The sequence below is a fragment of the Taudactylus pleione genome, unplaced genomic scaffold, assembly GCF_031769625.1.
Source record: "Taudactylus pleione unplaced genomic scaffold, aTauple2 ptg000016l, whole genome shotgun sequence".
NCBI lineage: Eukaryota > Metazoa > Chordata > Amphibia > Anura > Myobatrachidae > Taudactylus > Taudactylus pleione.
The window spans coordinates 26,752,501-26,779,733 of NW_028284418.1; the positions used below are offsets into that span (position 1 = coordinate 26,752,501).

Genomic DNA, 27,233 nt, shown 5'->3' on the forward strand with positions numbered 1-27,233 from the left:
AGGGTGGTTCCAGTGGAGAATGAGCTCCGGGCGCCAAAATGAACAGAGGGTGCCATCCAGGGTTCCGGAATTACTGGGGCGCTGCGCAGTATGACAGCTGCCAGTTAGTTTGATCTCGGTTTGTTTGCTCTATATCCTAAATAAGTTACAGATCTGAGATCCATTTCTATATTTCATGCTCCGTCAACCAGCCGAGATTATCTCCCCTCCGGCCCTCCCTCCTCTGTGATCATCTTCTGTCACCTCTCTTTTCCTGCAAGATTGATTACATTCACTTCTCCCCTCATTAATTCCCTCCCCTCACTACCATGGGATCGTCTCTTTACCCCTGTCCACTCCTTTCTTATTGGCTTCTGTCACCTCCCCTCTCCTTTTCTTATTGGCTTCTGTCAACACCCCTCTCCTTTTCTTATTGGCTTCTGTCAACACCCCTCTCCTTTTCTTAATGGCTTCTGTGACCACCCCTCTCCTCTCCTTTTTTTTATTGGCTTCTGTCACTGGCCCTCTCTGATTGGCTTTGCCCTTCCCCTTTCCTTTCATATTGGCCTCTGACACCTCCCCTCTCTTATCAGCACTTTCCTCTCCCCTCTCCTCTTTGATCCCCTCCCTCATTCTCTCCTCATTCATTCATTAATTAATTAATTGATGAATTCATTCATTCATTCATTGTGCTTAAATGGTCTTAATATGAGTACACATCTGAGGTAAAATCCTAAACTTCAATTATAAGGTATGAGTTTGGCTATATAAAGTAATGGTGGTATTCCCAAGCATGACCACACAGTGTTATTAGGCATGACCACACAGTGTTATTAGGCATGACCACACAGTGTTATTAGGCATGACCACACAGTGTTATTAGGCATGACCACACAGTGTTATTAGGCATGACCACACAGTGTTATTTGAAAGGTCTTTTAAAAAATATTAGGAGACCTGAAATACTAATAATGGTGGTAGATAGAAGATTACATGGTTAGTAGTACTCACATTAATATAGGTGCAATGTATATATGCGATGTAGGAGCATAGCTGAGAATGGAGCTTCCCATAGGTGTTCCCACTCCAGTGATAGCTGCTTGGGGCAGTAATTGCAGTAATAAGCTCTGCACCCTGTGTAATTTCACTCTACCACATGTGCTCTGTCAATTTAAATTAAATGATCAGAATATATAATACAATCTCCTCTATTGAGTAATAATGATTCAAAGGAGATAGGTCAGATCCTAGGTGCTATACATAAATAAAGCAGTGCCAAAGGAGCTACCCTTAATGTCAGATCACCGAAGCATTTTATTCCCCCAATGTGACCTCAATGCCCAGCATAATACTGCCACTGTTTGCTGTTTTTCTCTTCACTTCAGTATCCCCCGCAGGCTGGCCATACCCCGCTGGCACAGTTCAGTACAGGGGCGGGGCGCTATGACATGCACGCTACTCTGGTTGTATCTACAGCGACTGTGACACTGTAACATAGCATTTCACATAGATACACCCGCAGTCACACACAGAATATAGGCATACCGCATATCATTTCACTCAGCATAAATTGCTTGTGCATCTTATTTGCGTCACTTTCCGAATAAGACACATTTTAAGGGAAAAAGTTGCACAACTCTACCAAGTTGTGCCACGGCACGACTAAAAGGGCTGTTTAACGTGCAAGGAGGCGAGCTGTATATGGACACATCTGTATCAGCCTTTTGGTATATTAGTAAATAAACCTGAGGGACTCCTACAAAGGTGGCGTTATGGAGTACTCGGTTAGAAGGAAAGTGTAGTAGCTGTGAAAATCCAGATATACCGGTCTTGGCAGGATAGTTAGATGAGCTCTGTAGCTGAACATGTATCCAAGTATAATAATAATAATACTGATGAGGAATAGATTAATAAGCCAGAGCACAATTAAACCATGAGGTTGTTAGTGGTTTCCCTTTTATATGTTCACTTGAGGTTGTACACTGGCAGCCTATCACAAGTTAGGGAGTGGATTTTGCAGAGTCATATTAGTGACCTGTGTTAGTTATAAATAGGGGTGAGCGGGTTCGGATTTCTGAAATCCGAACCCCCCCGAGCCCCCCCGATCCGAGTCCGATCCGAGTCAGGCTCGACTTTTCCCGCCTGACTCGGATCTGAAATCGAGGCAAAACGTCATCATCCCGCCTTCCGAGTCTCGCGGGTTTTGGATCCTATATAAGGTACCCGCGTCGGCGCCATTTTCTCACTCGGCTGTGGACAGTGAAGAGGGAGGGTGGGAGTTAGGGATGTGTAGTGTAGTGTAGTGTAGTGCTGCTGTTGTCCACTACTTCAAAGTCCATAGGGGCTGGCTGTGTTGTGCTGTGCTGCTGTTGTTAATAGGGGCTGTGTCCACTACTTCAAAGTCCATAGGGGCTGGCTGGACTGTGTTGTGCAGTCAGTTCTCCATAGGGGCTGTGTCCACTCCAAAGTCCTGTGCAGTGTCCCAGTCCTAAAGGAGTGCTGTAGTGTTGTCCAGGGGGTGCTCTGTCCATCAGGGGTGCTCCCCCCAAGTGCTAAAAAAATATATTTTCTGTGTTTGTGAATTGTGTGCGCAGTAGCCGCACGTGCATCAACAAAGTAGTGCCAAGCGTGCGCCTGTGTCATAAGTAAAGGGCCGGCTGGCTTGACCGTTAAAGGGTGCTGTAACCCCCGAAAGTACACTCCAGTCCAAACCAAAAAAAAATTATTTTCTGTGTTTGTGAATTGTGTGCGCAGTAGCCGCACGTGCATCAACAAAGTAGTGCCAAGCGTGCGCCTGTGTCATAAGTAAAGGGCCGGCTGGCTTGACCGTTAAAGGGTGCTGTAACCCCCAAAGTACACTCCAGTCCAAACCGAAAAAAAAAAATATTTTCTGTGTTTGTGAATTGTGTGCGCAGTAGCCGCACGTGCATCAACAAAGTAGTGCCAAGCGTGCGCCTGTGTCATAAGTAAAGGGCCGGCTGGCTTGACCGTTAAAGGGTGCTGTAACCCCCAAAGTACACTCCAGTCCAAACCGAAAAAAAAAATATTTTCTGTGTTTGTGAATTGTGTGCGCAGTAGCCGCACGTGCATCAACAAAGTAGTGCCAAGCGTGCGCCTGTGTCATAAGTAAAGGGCCGGCTGGCTTGACCATTAAGGGTGCTGTAGCCCCCAAAGTACACTCCAGTCCAAACCAAAAAAAAAATTATTTTCTGTGTTTAGCCGCACGTATATATCAAATCGATATAACATAAATGGAGGACCAAACTTTCTCCGATAAAAATAAAATAGAGAAAGATCAAGAACCACTTCCTCCTAGTGCTGAAGCTGCTGCCACTAGTTATGACATAGACGATAACATGCCATCAACGTCGTCTGCCAAGGCCGATGCCCAATGTCATAGTAGAGGGCACATACAATCCCAAATGGCAAAGTTCAGGAAAATGACCTTGAAAAAGACATTTAAATCAGCTGAAGAGAAACGTAAACTTGCCAATATGCCATTTACGACACGGAGTGGCAAGGAACGGCTAAGGTCGATCCCTAGTATGTTCATGACTAGTGGTTCAGCTTCACATGACGATGGAAGCCCTCCTCCCACTAAAAAAATCAAAAGAGTTAAGCTGGCAAAAGCACAGCGAAGAACTGTGCTTTCTAAGAAGATATCACAAATCCCCAAGGAGAGTCCAAGTGTGGTGGTGGTTGCGATGCCTGACCTTCCCAGCACTGGACGGGAAGAGGTGGCTCTTTCCACCATTTGCACGCCCCCTGCAAGTGCTGAAAGGAGCACCCACAGTCCACTTGCTGATATGCAAATTGAAGATGTCACTGTTGAAGTACAACAGGATGAGGATACTGGTGTAGCTGGCGCTGAGGAGGAAGTTGGCGAGGAGGATTCTGATGGTGATGTGGTATGTTTAAATCAGGCTCCGGGGGAGACAGTTGTTGTCCGTGGGATGAAAAAGCCCATCACGGTCATGCCTGGGCAGAAGACCAAACATTCCACCTCTTTGGTCTGGCAATATTTCTATCCAAATCCGGACAACAACTGTCTTGCCATATGTACCATATGTAAAGGTGAAATAAGTAGGGGTAGGGACGTCAACCACCTAGGAACATCCTCCCTTATACGGCACCTGCAGCGCATTCATAAAAAGTTACTGTCAAGTTCAGAAACTTTGGCTAAGACCGTAAGCAGTCCAGGGACACCTAAATCCCGTTGTCCTGTTGTATCCAAGCGCCTGCAAACCACACCGTCAACTCCCTCCTCGTCAATTTCCTCCTTAGTCAGGATCGGAAGTAGTCCTGCAGGCCATGTCACTGGCATGACTGACTCTCCTATCGGGGATTCCTCTGGAGGATCCTGCATTGCTACGCCTACTGCTGCCGCTGCTGTTGTTGCTGCTGCTGGGAGTCGTTCATCATCCCAGAGAGGAAGTAGGAACACCACTACTTTTACTAAACAATTGACCCTCCAACAGTCCTTAGCGAGGAGGATGAAGTACGACAGCAGTCATCCTGAATCAAAACGTATAACTGAGGCCTTGACTGCTATGTTGGTGTTAGACGTGCGTCCGGTATCCGCCATTAGTGCAGTGGGATTTAGACAATTGATGGAGGTAGTGTGTCCCCGGTTCCAAATCCCGTCTAGATTCCACTTCACTAGGCAGGCGATACCGAGACTGTACAGAAACGTCAGAAAAAGTGTCCTCAGTGTCCTGAAAAATGCCGTTGTACACAATGTCCACTTAACCACGGACATGTGGACAAGTGGAACAGGGCAGACTAAGGACTATATGACTGTGACAGCCCACTGGGTAGATGTATCACCTTACGCAGCAACAGCAGCAGCGTCACCAGTAGCAGCATCTCAGAAATGCCAGCTCGTTACAAGGCAGGCTACGCTGTGTATCACCGGTTTCAGTAAGAGGCACACCGCCGACAACCTCTTAGAGAAACTGAGGGAAATCATCGCCCAGTGGCTTACCCCACTTAGACTCTCCTGGGGATTTGTGATATCTGACAACGCCACCAATATTGTGCGGGCATTACATCTGGGCAAATTCCAGCACGTCCCATGTTTTGCTCACACAATAAACTTGGTGGTGCAGAATTTTCTGAAAAGCGACAGGGGCGTGCAGGAGACGCTTTGGGTGGCCCGAAAAATTTCTGGCCACTTTCGCCATTCAGCGACTGCGTGCCGAAGACTGGAGCGCCAGCAAACACTCTTGAACCTGCCCCGCCATCACCTGAAGCAAGAGGTTGTGACGCGGTGGAACTCAACCCTCTATATGCTTCAGAGGATGGAGGAGCAGCAAAAGGCCATACAAGCCTATACATCCACCTATGACATAGGCAAAGGAGGGGGTATGCACCTGACTCAAGCGCAGTGGAGAATGATTTCCGTGTTGTGCAAGGTTCTCCAGCCCTTCGAACTTGCCACACGTGAAGTCAGTTCAGACACAGCCAGCTTGAGTCAGGTCATTCCCCTCATCAGGCTTTTGCAGAAGCAGCTGGAGAAAGTGAAGGAGGAGCTAAGACGGAGCGATTCCGCTCGGCATGTGGGACTTGTGGATGAAGCCCTTCATTCGCTTTGCCAGGATTCCAGGGTGGTCAATCTGTTGAAATCAGACCACTACATTTTGGCCACCGTGCTTGATCCTAGGTTTAAAGCCTATGTGGTGTCTCTCTTTCCGGCCGACACAAGCCTGCAGAGGTGCAAAGACCTGCTGGTGAACACACTGTCAGCTGAAGCGGAACGTGACATGTCAACGGCTCCTTCTTCATTTTCTCCCGCAACTGGGGCTGCCAGGAAAAAACTTAGGTATCCTAAGCAACCCGCTGGCGGTGATGCAGGGCAGGCAGGACCAAGTTTGGACATCTGGTCCGGACTGAAGGACCTGGCAACAATTTCTGACCTGTCTACTGTCACTGCATATGATACTGTCACCATTGACAGAATGGTGGAGGATTACATCGGTGACAGCATCCAAGTAGGCATGTCAGACAGTCCATACCTGTACTGGCAGGAAAGAGGCAATTTGGAGGCCCCTGTACAAGCTGGCTCTATTTTACCTGAGTTGCCCCCCCTCCAGTGTGTACTCCGAAAGAGTGTTTAGTGCAGCCGGGAACCTTGTCAGCGAAAGGCGTAGGAGGTTGCTTCCACAGAATGTGGAGAAGATGATGTTCATCAAAATTAATTATCAGCTCTTCCAGGGAGACCAGCCTCCAGAAGGTACAGAGGGACCTGTGGTGGTGGATTCAAGTGGGGACGAGTTAATACTTTGTGAGGATGAGGATGTACACACTGAAGAGGGTGAGGAATCGGTGGATGAGGAGGATGAGGATGACATCTTGCCTCCGTAGAGCCAGTTTGTGCAGGGACACATTAATTGCCAGCTTGTTTTGTGGGGGCCCAAACGAACCAATCATTTCAGCCACAGTTGTGTGGCAGACCCTGGCGCTGAAATGATTGATTTGTTAAAGTGTGCATGTCCTGTTTATACAACATAAGGGTGGGTGGGAGGGCCCAAGGACAATTCCATCTTGCACTTCTTTTTTTTCTTTGCATTATGTACAGTTTGGGGCCTAGTTTTTCTAACTGCCATCCTGTCTGCCACTGCAGTGTCACTCCTAGATGGGTCACGTGTTTGTGCCGCCCACTCGTGTCGCTTAGCATAGTCATCCAGCTACCTCGGTGCAACCTTTTGGACATAAAAACACTATTGTGAGGTGTGAGGTGTTCAGAATAGACTGGAAATTAGTGGAAATTAAGGTTATTGAGGTTAATAGCATAGGAGCAGAGAAACCAACAAATTCTGTGATTTTAGCTGTTTTTATGCTTTTTTAAAAAAAAATACAGATCCAAAACACAAAACCCAGAACCCAAAACACGGAAGGGTGGTTTTGGCAAAACCAATCCAGATCCAAAACACGAAGAAAGATCCAGATCCAAAACCAAAACACAAAACACGAAAAGTGGCCGGTGCACACCCCTAGTTATAAATGATCAGATAAAGACACGCAAGTGTTATGCTATACAGAAACTAGTGCAGCACAGAGGAAATGTATACTGATATGATGAACGTAGGTTATGAAATATCAGTTTCTGGCTGCATAGTCTCCATTATTTCACCTTGATGAAACATATAGGAAATAACTGTGACGTTTGGAGTGTCCAGCAACATCTATTTTTAAACAAAATAATAAACCAAACAAAGTTCTAACTCTCAAGCTGTTATAGAGCAGCTGGCATGATTGGTAGTCACTGCCACCTGCTGGCACCATTGTCACTGCACACTGGAAGGGATCTCTAATCAATGATTGAAGGAGGCCAGTGGGAAATGTTGGAACCCTTCCTACAATACTGGTTGAGTCTACCATATCCAAAATGCTTGGGACCAGGGGTATTTTGCATAACAGAATATTCCGTAATTTGGAATATTTGCATACCATAATGAAATATCTTGGGAATGGGACCCAAATCTAACCACAAAATGCATTTATGTGTTATATACACCTTATACATACAGCCTGCAGGTAATTTTATACAATATTTTCAATAATTTTGTGGCTCAAGCAAAGTTTGTGTACAGAAATGATACAATATTTTTAATAATTTGTGCCTTAGACAAAGTTTGTGCATATTGAACCATCAAAGAGCAATGGTTTCATTATCTCGGTCATGCCGAAAAAATTCCGTATTTCGGATATTTGGATGTGAGACTCAACCTGTACTGCTTTTCCCACTTAGGGGTGGCTAGCTCAGGTCTGTTTTTGGATAATTACAACCAGATATAACCCTAGGAGAGATGCTCCCTGGTTATGCACAGGTGTGTCCTCATACATCTATATCCCATGTGGCGTGAGTCTATTGTGTCTTATTTTACCGAAAATGCATCAAATTAATCTGTGCAGTCTCGTGAATCAATTTTGAACTGCAATTGTTATGTTTTTCCTTTTCTTCCCTACTTGTTTTTTGCTTTGTTATAAAATATTAAGAAAAGGGAAGACATACAGATGACACCCTAAAAAATGGGCTGCTGTGACAAAATTTCAACTGTGAAAAGTGTCAGACCGAAATCCCATCTATCAAAAGGGACAACAGGGCTCTTTGTGAAGAGTGTGAGGCAGAAACAGAGCGTCCCAGTTCTCCTACTTCTGCATCAATGTTCACGGTTTAGCCAGGTTGGGTAAATACATAAACTCAGGCAATGTTTGAACTTTATATAGACAGTAGTAAACAGAGAGCAGAAGAGGATACCCCCTGCTGCAGGGTCCTCCAGAAATTCTGAAGTAGTTCCACAAGCGCAAGTGCCCCCTCCATCTGTTTCTGCTGAGCCTCCTTGGTTTCAGGGATTATCTCCATTAGTACAGGTGCTAGTGCAGTTGTCTTCATTTCTTCAGAGGAAGTTAGACGCTGCTTGTACATCGAGGGCTCAGAAGCGACAACTTCCAGTGATTTTGCAGTATGGTGACGATTCCGTATCTGTGGTCTCCTCCCAGTCTATGCAGGAGTACAGAAGACTCCTCTGTGGCAGAGGAAGACCCAAGCAGTACCATTGGTGTAGAAATTATGGTTCATGCTATTAAAAGGGTCCTTGATATCAAGGATAATGAAGAAGCTCAGAGTCCTGATAGCTCATTTCTAAAGAGAAAAAATAATTAGGTGGTTTCTTTTACACCTTCTCCTCAATTAGAGGAGGGAGATGTGGGTGCATCCCAGTAGAAAAGTCCAGGAAACGTGTGTCTTTTTACCTGCTTCCAGTGGCGGAGAGGTCGATGTGTTTTGCCTTCCAGTGGATGCTTCTACAGCCAGCTATCTAATACATTGGCTTTGCCCTTTCCATTTCAGCTGCTCTTAGAAATAGCATGGATAGAAAGGTGGAGGCGACCATGAAATATATTTATATAGATGCAGGTGCCTTGCTATTGCTGATTCTGGTCTCAGCCTGGGTTAAGAAAGCTATGGAGAGATGGTTCCACTACTTAGACGAAGGCTTCAGATCCTGTAGTCCACATACTGAGTTGCTCAAAAACGTGTTAGAGAATCAGCTTGAAAACTAGGTGAAGCAGCTATTGGCTCAGGTCTGGTGTCAGCCATATTTTCATTTGAGGCCATTGCAGCCTGTTGTACCCTTACAGTACTGCAGACACAGAATCCAAGAAGGTTTTGGAATCACTTCCTTTTGGGGTTGAAGTTCTACTTGGCCCGGCATTAGAAAAGATTATTGCTTCACAAACTTTTTTTTCCCTTCCTCTGTACCAAAGCCTAGAGGTCCTTCTTTTTTCGCTCAAGGCAGGCAAGGAGCCAAGCTGAGAAAATGCTGAAGTGATTTCAGTGAGCTGTGATCTTTTCTTATGACATTCAACACCTTTTACTAGCAAGGCAGAAAATTGCGTAATTTGTCAAACTAGATTGTGCCCCCTGTGGGTCTTGTCATGTTGGAGCAGCTATTTTATGTCTCTATTTTAGGTTTACCTAACTTTAGGCATCTAACCTGGACTGTAATATTCACTCTTTCATTATAATATAATGTTAACAAACCTATAATTACCTAATTTGAGACAATGGTCTGTAAACTTTAATGAGAAGGATACTCTTCCTCTTCAATACTGCTCATGTTATCTTTAATCTGTATTTGTGTGATGTCATGCTTCTATGTTTAAGTTGTACTTTTTATATATGCTACTTGTAATTGTATCATTTGTAATGATGATGATGGTAATGGATTTTTATATTGTTGTTTTTTTAATTACATCAGTATTTTCTTATAATTGCATTATATTGCTTTTTAAAAATATGTTGCATGTATATTAGTGTGGACTCTACACATACTGTATGGGCCTGATTCAACAATGTAGGCTATGCTGGTATTGAAGTTGGCCAATGTTTTTATTATATTTTATTACCTCTCTGAACAGGCCCTGATACGCTGCAACACCTGCAATTTTATACTCTATCTTCCACATTGTGTCTCTGCAGGTAGATTTTGATGTTATGAATCCAGCTTATAAGGTGGGGCTAGAAGGAATGACCTTTGAGGATGCTCACTGCACCCTCAATAGAGTTAAGGGATTCTGCTGCCTTGCTGTCCGATGCAACATGGAGGGTAAGGAGGATAAAATCCCTAAGCTTGATTTAAATTGTGCAGAAAATATCTAGTAATGGCCTTTACACGCTGATAAATGTTGCACTAGACACTCTGCTAGCCTTTATATCTGGTAACACTGAAGATAAAACAATCAGTTAATCTCATTGCAGAGTATCGAAAGCTGTGGAAAAGTATTGAGAGTGGCATGGTCACGTCTGGAGACTCTTTTTATGTTCGTGTAAACCAGTCAATGCCAGCACGTGTTGAGGAAGGCCTGCAGGTGTCATGTGGTGAGATCTTACATGTCACACATACTATGTTCAAAAATCGCTGCCAATGGTTTGCTCACAGAGTCAATGCTTACACTATGAAGGATGGAGAATCGGGGATCATTCCAAACTATCAGCAGTAAGTAGCTGGAACTTCATCATTAATGTCTGAGTTGTGGCTGCTACCTTTAGAGATTTGTTGTGTCATAATCGTTCTCTTTTTACATGACAGCTATAAAATCTATGTGCAAACAAAAAAAAAAAGAGCTCATCGAAATACACAGAGTTATGTCAAGTAACTATTTATCTGACTGAAGAATAAAAATAATTATATTGAGTATTTAAGGCTAGCCACTAATACCAATTCTCTCATTTTGTCTAGAATTGCCCATTGTGATTCAATATGAATTGTGTAACCGCTAAATTGTTTTATTTTCTCACAGGGCGCAACATCATTTAATAACATCAATACAGCGCATGACGTGGCAAAATGTAATTCCTCGCCAGGTGAGTATTATGGACATGGTGTATAGTGGCATTTATTTCACCAGTGTAGCTGCTATGGTGCCCGAGCTGCCTCTGTGGCTCGCCACTCCTCCTGCACCCAGTCCCAGAAGGAGGTCCAGTCAGGGCCATTGAGGGGGGCCCGGGTGTCAGCAATGTTGATTTGGTTCCGGCCTGTCAGCTGGCGTACTGGCAGGCAGTCATGGAGAGACAGCGCCACTGGTCTCGAGGCATTCAGAGCTCACGGACTGGCAACAAATCAGCAGTGGTGGCTCCTGATTAGCTGACAGACCGCAATCTTAATTGGCTCGCGACTGGCGTCAGATTCAAATTGCGCCAGTGTTGTCTGTCCATGTCTGCCACTGGCTGCCGGTACGCCAGCTGTAATTAGTTGGCAGGCTGGAACCAAATCAACATTGCTAAAACCTGGGCCCCCCTCAATGGCCCTGACTGGAGCAACCTACCTTGTGTGCGTGACTGGGTGCAAGGGGAGCGGCGGGTCACAGAGGCAGCTCAGGCACCATAGTAACCGCACCCCTTGCATCCATGGTAGTTAAATCCACACCTGCTAGCTGCTGATGGCATGCAGGGGGAGGTGAGAGGCTGCTGGAGGGACATGGAGAGGTGAGTAGTTGGGGGGAGGCATAATGTGTAAGGGGCACTACTATTGTGTGAAATAATGTGTTATATGGGATACTTGTACTATGTGGCATAATCTGTAAAGGGCATTACTATGTGGTATAATGTATAAAGGGCACTTCTACTACGTGGCATAATGTGTATAAGGTGTACTACTGTGTGGCATAATCTGAAGAGGGTCTGTGTGGCATAACATAAAAGCGCTCTGTGTAGGGGAAAATGTATGTGGGTTTTTGTTTACCTCTGGGGGGGCCCTTTTAAGATCTTGCTATGTGGCCCACAAAGTTCTAGTTACATCCATTGGTGCTGAGAGGGGGTGGGAGTGGGTACTGCCTGTTGTTTGAGGGAGCGATTACACTGATCGCGCCCACTTGGATTTGCGCTAGGTTTAGGGGCTCACAGCACCCCACTCCCCAGTGCGTAGCATCGCTTAGCAGCACTGCAGACAGTTATTTTCTAAGGGTGTGTGGCCACGTCTTCTACAATTAGGCCAGGCCTCCTTTCCCGGGCCCTGGGTGCCTCTCTAGGCCCCTGGTTACACCCTTGCAGGCAAACACAGAGGCTCTGGATTTAATATGAACTTGCATGAGTCATCGAGTTGCTTAGAGGTTAAAAGAATACTTTTGTTGCATTCTCACAGGTTTTTGGCAGACTGTCCCCAATTTTAGCGATTGTGTTAGTGTGTGGCCCTGACGAAGTTCAAACCTAGGCAAAAACCTAATCCTGGTCAATCTATACCACCTTGCCAAATTTGGTGGTGCTAGGTCCAAAACTCTGGCCGGGCATAAAGGACAAAAGCCAGACAGATAGACAGACACACTCTTTCTCGCTTATTATATAGATGATGATGACATAAACATTTAGGAATCCCTGTAGCGCCTCTCCATCATCTCCTCTTACATGGGGGACACTCACCGACATACTTACCATGGCAAATGATAATATACAATGAAATCTCTAATGCAATACTTTCAATGCCATTAGTTACCAGCCCAATGGCACCAGCAAGGACACCTAAGGGAATAGTGATTGTTTCTATGCCAACATACCTGCACCTTTACTAAAGGTAACCTCAGTTGCAGAAGCAATATCAATGACCCTGATATGCCACTTGAACATCCGGTCGGGGTAAATACATTATTTACAGTATTACCAGTTATTTACATAGCATACGTATTCTGCAGCGCTTTATAGAGAACATTAGGCCATCCACATCAGTCCCTATCCCAGTGCAGCTTACAATCTACAGTACAGTATATTCCCGTACCCCACACACACATACAATTATTTCTTTGTCGTTTATTATATAACATATCACATACAATATAGTTAATTTTTATTTTCAAGACCATTTCAGTTTAACTTCTGTACAAAACTTTTACTTTGTCATTTATTTATACTTCTGTTCTATATCTTCACTATGAACTGCTGTACTGCACTTGCATCTATTATCTAATAATGAAATTCTAAATACTAGTGTTATTAAGCCATTTACTGAAGCATAACAGTGACAGCTACAACATGAAGGCAAAAGGCTCCTGATACGTAACTTCTTAGTAATAACCATTTATGAATAACTGGAATATGAGCTGTTTATTTTTAGATCAGCGCTCTTAAGCCCCGTAACACACTGGATGATATTTTTGAACGATATGAACAATAACGACATCTTTGATTGCTATATTGTTCAAATCGTCCAGTGTGTATGCACTATGCGATGAACACTGGTCGTTAACGATATCCCCAGTCGCCTGTACAAGCAGCTCAATCTGGGGATTTCGTTAGTGATGCCATGCTGCCCAAAACAGCATTGCCCCGCTCCCCACCCCCCACTGTCATTCATTGTTGCCAGCATCAGCAAGTGTGTATGCACTTACCGAGGCCGGCACCCCCGCCAGGGCCTACCACGTCCGACATCACTCAATACACACATCGCCCAGTGTGTACGTGGCTTTAGTTAGCCACCAACTCATCATAAAGTTGTGTTCTTCGGTGGCTGAACTACCACCATTGCATGGGATGCAGCCCCTATGGGGTTCGGAAGTGGGGGAGACAACCATCTCCAGGCTCTGACCTTGGGAAATCACTTCTAGACCATTTATAATATAATTGCTGTTACAGCCTTACATATGCTTTACTTTCTCTACAGCCTAGAAAGCAAGTCCGGATAGTCAGCACTGATCGCTGTAGCTCTCACTTGCTCTGGACGTCCCTGGAATGTGGCATCTGTCGGTGTGAAGGTAATTATTATTACAGGTTGAGTCTCCCATATCCAAAATGCTTGGGACCAGGGGTATTTTGGATATCGGAATATTCTGTATTTTGGAATATTTGTATACCATATTGAAATGTCTTAGGAATAGGGCCCAAATCTAAACACAGTGGGTCTCATTCAGACCCGCTCGCGAGCGTAGGACGCTCGCAAGCGGGTCGATGGTACCCAAATGTGCATGCGCACGATGGAGGGAGCTCCGTCGTGCGCATGCGCGAGACCCGCACCAAAGGGGGCGTGCTGTCGATGGTGAGTGACAGCACGCCCCCTTTGGTGGGCGTGCTGGGGGCGTGGCTGCCAGATGGAGGCATTCCCATGGGAACGCCTACCGTCTGAGGCCGGCCCCACTGACATCAGTAGTGATGTCAGTGGGAGTGATTTTGGCTCTGATAGAGCCAAAATCACTCCAGGGCTTGTGGCAGCGAGACCCTACTGCAGGGTCTCGTCGCAAGCCCGATGGTCGCGATGGTCTTGACCATCGCGACCATCATCCAAAAGGCCGCTCCAAATTTAAATAAGACGGCCCTGATTCAGAGCGAGCGCTCTGGTCAGAGCGCCCGGCTCTGAATCAGGGCCAGAATGCATTTATGTTTTATATACACCTTATACACACAGCCTGCGGGTCATTTTATACAATATTTTCAATACTTTTGTGGCTTAATAAAGTTTGTGTACTGTGAACCATCAAAAATCTAAATTTTCACTATCAGTCATGCTAAAAATATTCCGTATTTCTGAATATTTGGATATGGGAGACTAAACCTGTGTATGCAGAGCCAGAAAAGAGGTGCACATAAGAAGGCATAAATACAATTCACAGCAGTGAGTACAAGGCGTAAACAGAAAATAGTACTTTATGAATGAAGTAATAATTAGGTAGTAGTGTTCATGCATAGGCAAAGCTTAGCAGGGGCATGTTGACTCCATTGTGGCCACACAGAGTTGTGCACACACAAATACAGGTCTGTTGAGCAGACGGATGTCTTGCTCCAGGAAAAGGGCTACAATGACTATTAAGAAACCAAACGTTTGCATAGAGCCAGTGTAGCCACATAGAAAAAGACAAGTAACTGGATTATTTATCCATGCACGCAGTTTGGGTATGCAGCAGTAATAAAGGACAACTTTTGTTTAATTCTGCCCCAACCCCAGCTTGCGCCGATGCTACAAAATCTTCAAGAAATTTGCACCTGAGGTCCCCGGTGTGCTTCTGAAGATTTAAAGAAAAGATATTAAATGGTTCAATAGTTATTCTTAAAATAATTTCACATTAGCTCAATGGAAAAATGAACAAATAAATAGGGTCGCAATTAAAGTTTTCCACTTTTGAAACAGTGTTGCAAATCCGCCATTTTGTTTTCAGCTTGTGATGAGAAAAATGATTACCCATCACTACTGAGACCCATCTCTGTGCACAGCCAGTTTTGTTCTTTTTGTGCTGCTCACCTCACCACATCAGTGTTACTGTAGTCATTTTTCTGGATCCAGGTCTTGCCTAGGCTGCATAATAGGTAGACATTGATGCAGGTTTGAGCTGTGTTATAATGTCTCTTCGCAGTGATTGCTGGTTGTCTGAAAATATACACCAATGGATACGGTTTTGTAACGCCATCTTCAGAAGCCTATGGGCTTCTATTCGGAGAGTGATGTGAGAGGGAACCAATTGGATCCCTCCCAGCACCCCCTGTGATGCATGTGTCATTCTGCGCATGCACAGAATGACACCAGAGGGACTTCTGGGTCATAGACCCGGAAGTCCCTCATTCTCTTACCGAGAGAGCTGTCCTTTGCAGTCTCCTTCATGCGTAATTAACGCCGGCATGCATGCATAGAGTGGTGGGATACCTCACATCCCATATGCGATGTGTCATGCTTCCCGCCCAGTCTCTTAAAAAAGAATGTATTAAGTCAAATATGCATGTATATCTAGATACAAAATTTATAGGCTTTATACTACACCACACGCCCTAATTAGCTGAATGGAGAGAACTTAATTAGAGAGAGTTTCAAAACCTCTATGCAATGGGTATATACATTTATTCCATATCCATTTATACGTCAACAAGTTTTTCCTTCTCAAATATACAAAATGTGTATGTCCCACCGTTGCATTCACCAGCCCTATCCATTTCACCTATTTACAGTAAAACACATTTTGAAGGGGACTTCAGCCCTTGAATATAAACATCATCAAAAATGCAAAAGTATTACAGTTCAGATGTCTCTCTCTCTCTCTCTCATGATTAATAATTTAAGCCACGAATGAGGCTACATCAAGCAACACTTTAGGAGACAATTGCTCAATTGGAAAGTAATGAGGCGAGTGGTCCCAAAGCAAAACTAAAAGTTGGATTTTGATGTGATCTCACCCTTTGTCTATGCAGGGTTATCCACCAGCCAACAGAACTAAACTCAGAACTATTTTACAAGCATATATTCTTATGGTGCATACACACGGTCAGATTTCTTGGTCAATTTAAATGATAACAATATCGTTTATCGTTTGATCGTTGAAATCGACCTTTTTTGCCCCCTCAAACGACCAAACGATCAATCGATGCACGGGCGCAGTGGTCGATATCGATATCAGCTATCGCCCGTGCATGCAGGCCAAAGACCAGGTTAGCTTGGTTACTGTAGGGACCCTCGATCGTTGATTGAGAGTTGTTATAGTAGTTGGGGGTTGGTGCATGTGCTGAATGTTTGATAATTGTCATTCAGCACATGCTGGTCAATCAGACAACGACATCTGATCGTTGTCTGATGTGACTGTGTATACGGTCCATTAGACTGATGTGGGAGTAAACCTAGAAATGTTAAATATTATACAAAATTGGTTTTAGTGCAGCAGTACGATCCCATGAAATAGAACCTATGTGAATCAGTACTGCCGGGCTTGGAGTTTATCTCTCAATGTAAATCTTAGAGAAAAAAAAAGTGTTATCAATTACAACAATAAGGAACTTGTTTTAGTTACAAACAGTAAGACAGTCACTGGGCAATTAGTATTTTATTTGCATAAACAACTTTTTTTTCTCTGTTGAAGGTATTTGAATTATTATTCTGTTTTTCTATTATCCTTGTGTTCAGAACCTACTGCCAGCTCTTCATTGGGGAGAAGCTGCCTGACACTGATGCCTTACACAGTGGTTACCCACTACAAGATTACAGTCCCACGCCCAGTCCTGCTGGTCCCATCACTGCTAGGACGAATACTGAGTGAGAAGCTATGTACAAACAAAGACTTCGTGAAGTGTGATACAGGTATTGTCATCATATCTTCAATATGTTTGTCCTGCATGCTAACTCTTAACTTCTTTCCCTGTGCTTCAATGGTGTTTCTATACCCTGGCAGCTGTAAACATTATCATTATACACAATCACTGCATTGTTGTATGCAGATTTTGCTGTGTTCTCACCTTGGGGGGAGATGTACAAAGCCTTGGAGAGAGATAAAGTACCAACCAATCAGCTTTTAAAGGTGCATACACACAGTACAATAACTATGAATGATATTAACGATATCGTTCAACGATAAATCGTTCATATCGTTCATTTTTATGCAGCGAACGACCAACGATGCGCGTTCCGGCATGGACGATAACGATATCTATGGTCGTCCGTACATGCAGGCCAACTTGCACAATTTCATCAAGATTTGCATGTTCAGAGATGTGGCAGGATGACTTCACTGAAAGATATCTATCATAGATATTTGTGTGTACACCCAATATCGTTGTCCTGCACTACAGAAAGTTCAAGGGAAATTGTTCAGCAATATCGTTGGTTATGCAGATCGTACCGTGTGTATGCAGCTTAACTGTCAATTTTCAAACACAGCCTGTTAAGTGAGTTAGGAGCTCAATGGTTGGTACTTTATCTATGTCCACTTTATCTCTCTAAGACTTATGGTGCGTACACACTGGGTGATTAAAGTGGACGACTGAACGATAACGATATCGTTATCGTTCAGTCGTCCACTTTATCGTCCATTTTTAACACAAAAAAGATGAACGATGACGACGACGTGCGTTCCCGCGGGTCGTTCGTCATCCTCGTTCATCGGGCTGACATGCAGGCCAACCTGACGACCTCGTCAGGTTGCTGCATGTCAGGGAATGGGTGAGAGAGCCCGGCGCTGAACGATATCGCTAATGATATCGTTCAGCGGCTGTGCTCAATGTCATGAACGACATTGAGCACAGCCTGCCGGGGACACACTAGACGATATCGCTCAGGGAGCATATCGTCTAGTGTGTATGCACCTTTAGGGGTCTATTTACTAAGCCTTGGATGGCGATAAAGTGATTGGAGATAAGGTACCAGCCAATCAGCTCTTCACTGCCATTTTTCAGACACAGCCTGTGACATGGCAGTTAGGAGCTGATTGGCTGGTACCTTATCTCCATTCACTTTATCGCCATTCAAGGCTTAGTAAATAGACCCCTTTGTACATAGAACCCGGTGTTTGAAAAATGACAGTTAGGAGCTGATTGGTTGGTACTTTATCTCCCTCCACTTTATCTCTCTTCAAGGCTTAGTACATCTACCCTTATAAATGTATCACTTCTAGAGTGCCTGACGGATGCTGAATATGCAGCGAGATACCAGCGTGGAGAAATTATTGGAGAAAAGGAAGGAGAGAGCATACGCTGCTGCTTCACTAGACAGAACGTGGAATCCGTAGCCCAGCAGGTGAGATGAAGTCACATATTTAGGTTTTGGAGAAGATGGTATTGTGGCATACAGGTGATCTGATTGGTATTAGCAATGTCTTACACCACAGAATGCGCACTGCATCCTAGAGCTCGGCCTGTCCTGTCTTTCCGCTTTGATCCGCGTGGGTATCTATCCTATTATAGTGCATATCCCACTGACTGAGAAAAGCACCAAAAAACTAAAGTGAGTACAATTTACTGCTTAACAATCAAGTTTTTTATAAACTGTGGCCAATCTATTACATATTGTTTTGCCAAAATGTAAATATTGTAATTAGGGGTGGGTAAAGTTTAATAAGGGATGATGACTTGTGATGTCACTTTTAGTTCTACATTGTACTATACACATTCATTCCTTTTATCGGGTTGGGTACGTCTGCACTGATAATGCTGTCGGTCAGAATCCCGGCAGCATGTAAGTAAGTATTCTAACTCTTTCCCTAACCCTACCTCTAACAATGACCCACCTTTCCTGCAGCCTAACCCTCCCCTCCCACAGCCTACTAACCATCTCCTCCCATAGCCTACCCTAACCCTCCCCTCCCACAGCCTAACCCTAACCGTCTCATCCCATAGCCTAACTCTAACCCATCCGCAACCTGACTCTAACCTTTTCCTCCTGCAGCCTAACACTAACCCTCCCCTCCCAAAGCCTAACACTAACCGTCCCCCGTACGCAGCCTAATCCTAACCCTCCCCTCTCATAGTCTAACACTAACCGTCCCCCGTACGCAGCCTAATCCTAACCCTCCCCTCCCAAAGCCTAACACTAACCGCCCCCCGTACGCAGCCTAATCCTAACCCTCCCCTCCCATAGCCTAACCCTCCCCTCCCATATCCTAACCCTAACCGTCCCCGGTATGCAGCCTGACTCTAACCCTCTAAGGATTGCAGCCGTTGGGATTCTGGAGCCAGGATTCTGACCGCCGCCACTGTGTGCACCAGGATGCTGACTAATCCCCTTTTATCAATGTCATGAAAATTGTCTTTATTCAATTATCAGTCATTAACACATGAACAGCCTAGCAAAGATAGGAAACCATGATTAAAAAAACTGCTCCAATATAACGCCAGTTTAAAGGATGTAGTGGGAGATGACCAACTCTGGGATAGAGAGTTTACATCCACATGTCTGTTAGATATTTTCCTCGGTAGTATTTTACTTATATAACTAAAGGAAGTATATAGTAAAATATGTGCAGTACAAGATATAGGGCCTGATTCAGACCCACTCACGAGCGGCTGTCCGCTCGCAAGTGGGTCGATGATCTGCACTGAGCATGCGCACGACGGAGGGAGCTCCGTCGTGCGCATGCGCCAGACGCGACGAGCGAAGGACTTTCCTTCGCTCGTTGTGTCTGATCAAAGGGGGCGTGCTGTCGATGTTGATTTACAGCACGCCACCTTTGGTGGGCGTGCCGGGGGAGTGCCTCCCTGACGGGGGCGTTCCCAAGGGAACGCCTACCGTCAGAAGCCGGCCCACTGACATCACTAGTGATGTCAGTGGGAGTGATTTTGGCTCCGATAGAGCCAAAATCACTCCGGGCCTTGCGGTTGAAAACCTCAACCGCAGGCTCCGGCTCGCAGTGGCGATGGTCACGACCATCGCGGCCATCAAACTGCACGCTCGTATAGGCTGTGGGTGGTGACCCACAGCTATACGAGCGTCCAGGAGGACGCTCCATAATTATGGAGGGCGGCCCTCATTCAGAGCGTGCGCTCTGCTCAGAGCGTACGGCTCTGAATGAGGGTCATAGTTAGCTTGCATGGCAAATACTTATAATATATATAGCATGAATATAATAATAATAATAATAATAATAATAATAGTACCTGTAGTAGTAGTACTAATAATAATAATAATAATTTTATTTATATAGCGCTTTTCTCCAGCAGGATTCAAAGTCACTTTACAAGCATCAAAAGCATAGCACAGAGGTTTAGTAATACAGCAAGAAGAAGACAAACTGAAAAAACAATGAACATAGTGAACGGGGACAATGCACTTATTGCAGGGTTACTGCAGCCATTTTGGGTAATAAATTTCACTGGTTACAAAACCCACCCACGAAAGCAACTCCTAGAAGAAATTACTCAAATTGGGGAAGTTACAGCGTACTAGAGGAAGAAGCAAAATCATCAGGTGCAAGTATTTTTCATCGCACCCACGGGCGTACCAGTAAAGGCAGCCATCTTGGGCGCACTACTAAAGTTACAATGTGTGAGATAAGCCATGAAACATTTGTAATATGATATGCACTGAAGGAATAGATCCACATGTTGTTCATCCTGCCCAAGACAGAATCAGCTGAGGCAGCTATCTGGGGCGCCCCTGGTAGGTTACATCTGGCAGGGTGTGCAATTAGCGGAAGTATAACATCCAGGTGGAGAGAAGTAAAAGAAAAAATTAGAGAAGCTGAATACAAAGACAAAAAACGTCAGTATTATAACAATGGTGACAGCATTGTAAACTATGGTAAAGTTAATCAGAAATTAAAAAATAATGGAGTAAACTATGATTACAAGCCACATGACTCGAGCATCTACTTTGCTTAAGTGTGTGGTCTTGTGGCATCCAACTGTTTGTTAAATGCGACTGGGCCTGAACCCAGTCTCAGGGGAGTTGAATGGAGGGTGGAGTAGTAGCAATCCTGAGCTACAGTGTTTACACTACACTATATAGGTTTATTAACCTCAAGTGGGAAAGTAATGATATTTAACCATATTTACTGATGACACTTAGCTATTTAGGGTGAATAACGTGGAGCAGAGAAGTCACATATTGGATTCAGTAAGAAATTATTTTCCCTTCTGAGGCTAATTGCCAACTTTTGCTTGCCTTCCTCCGAACCAACACAATGATAATTTAGAATGAACCAGAAGAGATATTTCTACATAACAATGTGGCTGACTTATATACTCGTTATATATCCTTTAGAAAAACGCGACAATGGTGGGGAAAATGTGAGGATCTGCTACTGGAGTGTGCCCAGCGGGAAGAGGCTGAACTTGATGCCCTGCCATGTCTGTATAGCACTGTGTACCCAGATAGCTGGAGTGACACGGACTCTCTGCTCTCCACTGTAAAGGATGCCATTATGGATGAACAGAAACGAACTGTTTGGTTGGAGAACCAGCCTTGCTGAATATTTAATCATGCTCAAATTGTCATCCCCGCAATATGAGAAATAATTATTTTACACACTGTTTCAGAAGGTTGTACCTTATATACTGCATTATCGAGTACCAACTTCTTCGCTTTACAAAAATCTATTTTGTGGCTGTAAAATAATGTTCGAATGGGTTAAGAACATGAGGGGGACTAGGGTTACCTAGTGAATCTCAATATTATTAGGCTACAGTATAGAAGAAAAGTGAGTGACCGACTATAAATAGTGACAAGACAGCAATTGAGTTGGGAAACTCCTAGTGGAGGTTTATAATGTAAGTTCCTTACCTTAGCTCACTTGAGCATCCAAAGTGATTGACAGAATATAGGATGGCAGAGCTTAGAAACTTTAGATAGTTAGACCACATTTGACAATTAGCTCAGTACTAAAAAGGTGGGAAGTAATTACAGTAAAAGGTGTATTGTCCTTGATCTTCTGCGTCTTAAATCCTGTAACTAATAATCACAGTTTATGTTGGGACTGTTTGGAGAAATTCTCCATCTTGGAACAAAGGGAAACAGTTACAATTCGCCAATTATGTACAGTTCAGTGTATAAATAAGTGATGGCAGTTGTATAATACGGAATACTGGAATTCAGGGGGAAGTACTGCTGGCTGTGTGCATATCGAGCACTTATGATAGTGTCAACATTGCATTTTGTCCCTTACACCTCTATGGGGTGCGAGAGACAACTTGCAATGGCGGTAGGCATGATGTGCCGTTCTGGAACAGCACATCTTGTCGATGTAAGGGAATTAAATTCTCATCTTAGTGTGTGCACTTTATTGGGTCTCTTCAGTATAATGAGGACCTTATGAACTTTGAGGATATTATTACTAATAACAATAAATGTAAGGTTTACACTATTTACAGGGAATGTGTCCCATACGTATGTTTCATTCAGCCAAAGTTCCATCTTATTGGAAGGAGAAGCAGGTTCCTTCTGTTTCGGAGCAGGCTGTAAGGTTATCTAATGATGATGGCAAGGCTAACGCTTAGGAATTCTAGCTTGTTCTGCAAATTTCAAGATTTCTTTAGTCTCTAACTTGATTATATATACTGTAAGTAAATGATCAAGTTGTGGTCTGAGTTTAAAAGACATAAAGATTAGATGAGCAATGACAAATCTATGCAAACAATATATGGTTGAATTATGTAAAAGAGCTTCATATAATAGTCTACTAGATATCAAGTAGACTTTTATTCATATAGTAAATTTTAATACAGATCTTCAGGTTATTATAATCAACATTAAGCCTTTACTCGTATATCAAACTTTGCCTTTACATGTGATGATGTGTTCATTAGTGCTGTGTTGTTGTTTTAGTCTTATTTTGTTGTTTTGTTAATTTATAACAATGAGGAAGTTGTATAAAGACTGTGATTGTTACTTTAGCGCTTTTTCCTTTTCCCTAGCCTTTTATTATTTGTGTGCCAATTTGCCCAAGGTTTTATACACTAAGAGTATTTAAAAAGTTTTAATAAAAAAATAATGAAACTCCAAAAAATTTTTTTGCCAGAATAATAAAATTACTTTACCTGAATCTCTTAATCTCTCTGTGTTAATAATTTTTAATTTTACATAGTTCGTGGGCACTTACAGTGTCATTGCAGACATATGAGGGGTTAACAAAGTCACACAGTCAGTACAGAGACTTCACTGTATAAATGTTTTATAATAAATATTGTGTATGTTCCTGCCAGAGAATATGGGGCTGACGCAGAGATTGCGGAGCATATATTCACATTTTTGTGCTGCGCATGCTATGGAATTGGGCGCATGCAAGTACTGGTGATGCAGAGTCATACGCATTTTGATGGCATCTACATTTACAACTGAACAGGTGTAAGAGGGCGTCCCCATGTAGGCAGGGTTCAGTGAGGTCATGTCTACGCACCTGAGAGCTATGCAGACCTGGATGCTAATGGAAATACACCTGTAGGAGGGGCAGACAAACAGGTGTGACACAGATAGGGTAGGCAGGGGTGAAGGAGTAAGTAGCAGCAAGTTAAGATGTGGGCTGGAAGGCTTTGATGAAGTAGTGGATCTTGAGAGCCCATTTGAAGGATTGTAGAGAGGTGGAGAGTCTGATGGGAAGAGGGAGAGAGTTCCAAAGGTGGGGAGAAGCGCGAGCAAAATCTTGGAGGCCTAATTGCTTGTGATAACTGTGGGCCTGATTCAGAGGTGGACAGACTAAAAACATTGAATGCAATGTTTCATCCCCAGAGAATGACTGCTTAGGGATTAACTGCCACTACAAAGGTTACTCCCTGGCAGTCCTTTCACGTGCACTGTTATGTTGCTGAGGATTGACTCTAGGATCCAGGAGCAGCCAACTATGAGCAGCACTGCACAGCCCAGGGTTTTGAAAGTGAAACTAGAGAGAAGGCGAAGGAGTAGCATCCGTGTGGAGCATGTCAGGAGCATTGTGATGTGTGCCAAGAGATAGTGTTAGCTGCATTTCTCAGCAGCAGTCACAGCAGAGAGTGAAACCTGAACCCTTCCTCACAATAAAGAGAGAAAGAGAGACATGGACCCTGCTCCAGCAACAGGAGGTGGGGTCCAGAGACTTTGGCAGCGCTGTTACACAATGCACCCAAGTCTGAAGCAGCCCCAGCAGTGAGAGTCCATCCTGCTGTTACAGCTATTGACACTATCCTAATCAACAGAAACCCACAGATCTCCAGATAAGTGGTGAGTTTTGAATCTGTGACACACTAGTGCCACACTAATGCTACCCATCCACTAGGCGATTAAACCTAGCGATTGAGCGATAACGACCATCGTTATCGCTCCATCGCGCGCAAGCCTGCTGGTAGTATTTAACATCAATAATTACCCGAACATGATGGTCAACCTGATGACCGCCGTCAGGTTGCCATGTTCGGGGATGATTGATCTGCATATACTGAACGTTTGAACGTTCAGTGTATGCACTTCACCCCGTGGGAGACGACGGCGTCGTAATCGTGTCATCGTCCCTGCATCTAGTAGTGGATGGGCAGCATAACACCACTCACAGACACTATTGTGGGTAAAATACATTGAGCCAATCTGCCTTCTGAAGTGAAGTTAACTTACCATTATAATAGATATTATAGAAAGTGAAGGTTGCATAGATGTGAGATGAAATAAGAATCCTGGGATTTTGCTGATTGGCTGTCTTGACAGCCTTGTTACTAGGCAGATTTAAGTGGGTTAAGGGGTCAGGTGGTTGTTAGCTGACCAATGCTGTGAATTGTGGATGTGCCTGAGATTAGGGGTATAAATGAGGTGATGTGCATGTGATCTGCCTCTTTGCTGTTTTTGAGCATCACCCTGTGCTGCATTGTTTTCTCCTTCTCAGTGCTTCATTTCAATCTCATTCTCTCCATTTCCTCCATTTCATTCCCTCTTATCCCTTCAACTTTTTAATTTCATCCCCTTTTAGCCCTTCATTCTTTACATTTCTTACCCTTCTATCCCTTCATTCCTTTCATTTCATTCCTCCTCTCATCATGCTCCGTCCCAAGAGGTCTGCCCCCCTCCAGCCATAGCTGAATTTCCGCGCACACTGAGTGCAGCCCCTGGACGCCCGCTCTCCACCTCCCCTTCATCCTGCCCCCTCCTCCCCCCGTGCCTTCTGCCCTGTCTTCTTGCTTCCCCTAACTCGTTAGCCTCAGCGAGGGCTCCCGCTTCACCCACTGTGTCACTTGGAGCCATGCATGCCGCGGCTGCGGCTTCCGGAAGCCCCGCCCCTTCGTTGCCCTCTTCCCCCACTTGCAGTAGCGAGCGGGGGGCTTCTCCAATCCTCCCTGCACCAGGGTCCCCTGGCCCTGTTTGTACGGCGGCCCCAGCGGCCATTTTCCCTCCAGCGGCTATTTTGGTTCCCACTTTAGTAGTGGGATCCAGCCCCTCCCTACAGCCGCGAGTCCGTTTTACAGCTGCGCAGGGTGGCAGGTAGTGCACCCTGCCTCCTGTGATTCCCCCACTCCCCCTGTTTTTAGGGCATATCCTCCGCTGCCCCCCCCCCCCCCTTTTATGTTGGTTGCATTACCAACCAGCACCTTTGCCAGCCCCAATCTTCACTCCTCTGCCACCATTACTTCTTGGGCCCAGCCTTCTTGGAGCGCTGGCCCTGCTCCACCCATTGTCTCTGATTCTTCTGCCCCACCTTTGTTTGCTTATCCCCCCGCAGGTTTCCCCCTTCCTTTCCTCCCGGCTATCCTTATTGGTAGCCTTCCTCTTTTTCCGGCTCTTCTCCATGGCACCCCTTCCACCTTTCTGCCCCCTTCATGCATTACCCCCCACTCCCAATTTTTCCCATTCAGCTCTTATGTCTGTGCCACCTGTTTCTTCCTCAGTTGGTCCTGCCCCTGCTGTTTCCTCTCCTTCAGTGCCTTCCATCTGTTTCTGCTCCTCCGTTGTCCGTTACCCCTGTTCCTGTTTCTATTGTTTCTCAGCCCCCCTCCTTCCTTTGCCCCCCCTTCCATCCCCCCCGTCCACTGATCTACCAGTTACTGTTTCGGTCCCTTACACTGCTGTTCCAGTTTCAGATTTGTTGACGGCTTCGATCATTCCGGATGTCGTGGGGGCTATCACGGCCCCTGTTCCTGCGCGCGTCGAGGAGGACCCGGAGGTGGCTCCAGCGAACCCTCCGCGTGAAGTTTCCGGTGATTCGGTTCCTCATCCGGGTGCTGGTGAGTATAACACGTCTTCATCTTCGTCTTCTTTTTCTGCCTCATCCTCTCATTCGTCTGGTTCCTAGGGGCACCCGCGCAAAATTGCTAGATTAGTGGCGCGGCGTTTAGCCAAGAAGGCTGAGGGCAGGAGTAAGATAGGTGAGGCTTCCGGCCATGTTGACCCACCGCCGGGAGCTGATTCTGGGCATTGCACTAATACTGCTGTACTCCGAGGTTTGCGCAAAAGTGTTAGGTAAAGGATCCATAGGGGAAAGTTCGTTGATTTTTTCACCCTCACGGACGATATGAAGAAGGGTTTAGCTCAGGCTAAGAAGCCGGGAGGGATTGGAGAAGATGTGTTCTGCGGTTACAATTCCTGGCTTAAAAGTATGCTAAGTTTTGCGGCTTGCTATTTAGAGACACGGCCGGATGAGCATCAGAATGTTATCAGGTATATTTACTTGGTGCATGATATGTTCGTTCGGTCGTGGAGCACGTCTTGGAAGGATTATGATTGTCAGTTTAGATGCAAACATGAGGGTAGTCGCATAGTCCCTTTTGGTGTTAAAGATGTCGAGGTTTGGCTCGAGGTTTCGCAGCAGCGTTGGCCTCCTTTGGATGTGCTGCCCCCCCACAAGGTTTCTTTGCCTAGGTCTGGTGCGTCGGGTGTGGCGAGAGGGAAATGTTTTGCCTTCAATGACTCGAGGTGTTCTCATGGCGCCTCATGTAATTTCCGCCACTCCTGCCGCATTTGTAATGGGGGAAACCCGGCCATTTGTTTGACGGAGCTTACTAGGTGGTTGGCTCACTATCCTGATAGAGAAGCTGCTGCCTTTCTTTTGGATGGATTTAAATTTGGTTTTGGTTTGCCTATTTCCGGCCCGCTCCACGTTAATGCCCCCCGTAATTTGCGCTCCGCCCGTGAATT

General features: G+C 44.9%; 1 protein-coding gene across 3 annotated transcripts in view; it reads left to right on the forward strand.

Moving 5' to 3' along the window:
• Nucleotides 1–23,176, forward strand: part of CARD14 (caspase recruitment domain family member 14) — a 104,578-nt gene extending 81,402 nt beyond the window's left edge. The window contains exons 14-22 of one of the 3 annotated variants that reach the window (XM_088475174.1): nt 9,962–10,088; nt 10,241–10,478; nt 10,783–10,846; nt 13,632–13,722; nt 16,845–17,018; nt 18,328–18,449; nt 18,541–18,656; nt 20,366–20,615; nt 21,411–21,475. In XM_088475174.1, the coding sequence (XP_088331300.1) occupies nt 9,962–10,088; nt 10,241–10,478; nt 10,783–10,846; nt 13,632–13,722; nt 16,845–17,018; nt 18,328–18,449; nt 18,541–18,656; nt 20,366–20,594 (1,161 nt within the window). In that variant the 3' untranslated portion in view covers nt 20,595–20,615; nt 21,411–21,475. Of the gene's footprint in view, nt 1–9,961; nt 10,089–10,240; nt 10,479–10,782; nt 10,847–13,631; nt 13,723–16,844; nt 17,019–18,327; nt 18,450–18,540; nt 18,657–20,365; nt 20,616–21,410 lie in introns of all 3 variants that reach the window. The other 2 variants (XM_088475182.1, XM_088475189.1) reach the window with 2 other exon arrangements.
• The last annotated feature ends 4,057 nt before the right edge of the window (nt 23,177–27,233 follow it).